Raw genomic sequence first — 2,500 nt, forward strand, 5'->3', positions numbered from 1 at the left:
AGCATATCACCAAGAACCCTCAGAAGAGAAATGCTGGGTTAAAAACAGGCGCCGAAGTGTGTGTGGAGTGTGTGTGTATGTATGAGAGAGAGAGAGAGAGAGAGAGAGAGAGAGAGAGAGAGAGATAGAGACAGACAGGCAGGCAGACAGACAGACAGACAGGGTTGAAAACTAGAGCTGAATGGGGTACATGTGTGTGTGTGTGAGAAGAGTCGACTTCCTTAATCAGTGTTGAATTGAGAGAGAGAGAGAGAGATGCCGTTGTTTAGTTGTTGGAGTAGAGTCCCTTGTAGAACCCTACAGTAGGCTACATGTTCCATATTAGAGTCCTTGTAGAACCCAATAGTAGGCTACATGTTCCATATTAGAGTCCTTGTAGAACCTTACAGTAGGCTATATGTTCCATATTTGAATCCTGTAAATGTTCTATGAAATCATTAGTAAATCTAAGGCAGTTCATCATCTGAAGAATCTTTGGTAGAATCCTCTGTGTTCCGTAGAATCCTGTGTCCTGCAAAATCAGGAAAGTCACACACACACACACACACACACACAGGGGGATGAGTGACCTTGGTGAGCGGATGCAGCTTCCTCCTGTGGCAATGACCTGAGCTCTAACGCGCTGTGGCAGAAACCACACGGCCTCCCTGGAGAGCGCGATCAGCATCTCTCACACGCACACACGAGCAGGAACAGTTTCACTGACAGCAGTTTAATCCCCAGCCGGTTTAAATGCATGAGTGTGTGTGTGTGTGTGGACTCAGAGCAGATTAAGACTGAGGCGGGCTGATACAGCAGTAGCAGCAGCATTAGAAATGGTAGCAGCAGCAGCAGCAGCAGCAAAAATGGTAGCAGCAGCATTAGCAATGGTAGCAGCAGCAGCAGCATTCGAAATATCAGCAGCAGCAGCATTAGAAATGGTAGCAGCAGCATTAGAAATATCAGCAGCATTACGGTACACACACACGCTTCCTCTGAATGCGTTGATGGAGACGCTTCTTATTTACTTTACATGGGCTTACGGCATCTGTTACCGAGGTGTATTGTGGTTGTGTTATGGTTGATGATACTTCAGACCTCGGTTGCTGCTGTTTACAAACATGGGGACATTACCGTCTCTTGCAGTTTCCAAAGTGTGTGCGGCTATCTGGCTGGCACTGAGAGATGAGTACTGTATGTGTCATTTCCTAATGGGAAAGTGATTTTTTTTTTTAGGTCTTGAAAATAAATCTCTTTATTACCTTTTGCTGGATTATTGCCATGTCCCTGGGTCCTAGTTCTTTTCTGTTAATTCCCCGTGTACAACTCTCGCTGGTAAATTTGTTAACTTCTCCAGCTGACTATTAAAAGTTCACAACTGTAAAAAATCAGTCCTCCGAACTGCAACTCTTGCTGGTAACTTCCCTATCTTCTCAAATTGACAATTCAAACTTCATGACTACAGTAATGTTATTTAAATGACTCGCAGTTTATTTAAGATATGGGCTAGGCTATATGAAATGCCGATGTGTTCTAATGATTTATGAATGAACCTGATCTTGGCCTCTAGCTAGTCCGTCCTGCTTCTGATCCAGACGCAACCACACACCGAAAGGACACGCCTGTGAAGGAGCTGTCTGCGCTAGGCTGAAATTCGTTGTGTGCCAGAGGGATCAACGTCATTTTGACGTCACACTGGTGTGCGCCAGGTTGGAAACGGCGACTGTAATCGTGCGTTCCTGTTGTACGTTGTGACAACCTGTAATCGTGCGTTCCTGTTGTACGTTGTGACAACCTGTAATCGTGCGTTCTGTTGTATGTTGTGACAAGCTGTAATCGTGCATTCCTGTTGTACGTTTTGACAACCTGCCACTTGAAATGACGTAACTTCCTTGTGGTAAGAACTCTGTATGAACTGGGGGTCCTTTGATTTGTATGAGATCGCTTCTCGTCAGACAATTTTAGGGTGGCGTGCCGTCGCGTCATTTTGTGTAACTTCTTGTTTTTCGGTCATTTTTACTACTCGTAAGAAGAGCCCTTTAGACGACTGGACCGCAGCATTAATACCCCTTTAAGGCAGGCGGGAGGGAGTTTTACCCATGTATAGGCCTACTGCATAGTTTACGTTACCTCACGTCAAGAGGGACAGACCAAGGACGGCTAAGAGGAGAATACAGGTAACATTAGGCTATTCATATTTAATGTGACTTAAAGATATTAATTAGAAAGAAAAGTTTTGTCTCATGACCGTACATTTGATATGCTAATAAAGCCAAGTTGAAATGTTCTAATGTGAACCGATAAGCTTGCTCGTGAATCAACAATACAGCTCAGCCTACGAGGACGCTGTGTAATGTGGATATCTGCATTCATATGGTAACATTAGTGCTGTCTGTGTTTATTTTCCTTAGCAACCCCATGTGTGTGTGGTGGTGATGACCAGAGCAGGACAGTGGGGAAGGAGTGGCAGGGAGCAGGAGGGAGGACGGGGGGTGGACAGGAAGAGACTGCTACAGCTGGT

The 2,500-nt window shown here is 45.1% G+C and overlaps 1 protein-coding gene across 2 annotated transcripts in view; it reads left to right on the forward strand.

The window, feature by feature from the left end:
* si:ch73-22o12.1 (nectin-2) overlaps positions 1 to 2,500 on the forward strand; it is a 69,670-nt gene that overhangs the window by 55,527 nt on the left and 11,643 nt on the right. The window contains exon 7 of one of the 2 annotated variants that reach the window (XM_042108042.1): positions 2,391 to 2,500. This exon is cut by the window's right edge and continues 251 nt beyond it. The exons of the other annotated variant lie outside the window; for it this stretch is intronic. Within the exon in view, the coding sequence (XP_041963976.1) occupies positions 2,391 to 2,500 (110 nt within the window). The remainder of the gene's footprint in view (positions 1 to 2,390) is intronic. 2 annotated transcript variants of the gene reach the window in all.

Source organism: Alosa sapidissima, chromosome 10, assembly GCF_018492685.1.
Source record: "Alosa sapidissima isolate fAloSap1 chromosome 10, fAloSap1.pri, whole genome shotgun sequence".
Taxonomy (NCBI): Eukaryota; Metazoa; Chordata; class Actinopteri; order Clupeiformes; family Clupeidae; genus Alosa; species Alosa sapidissima.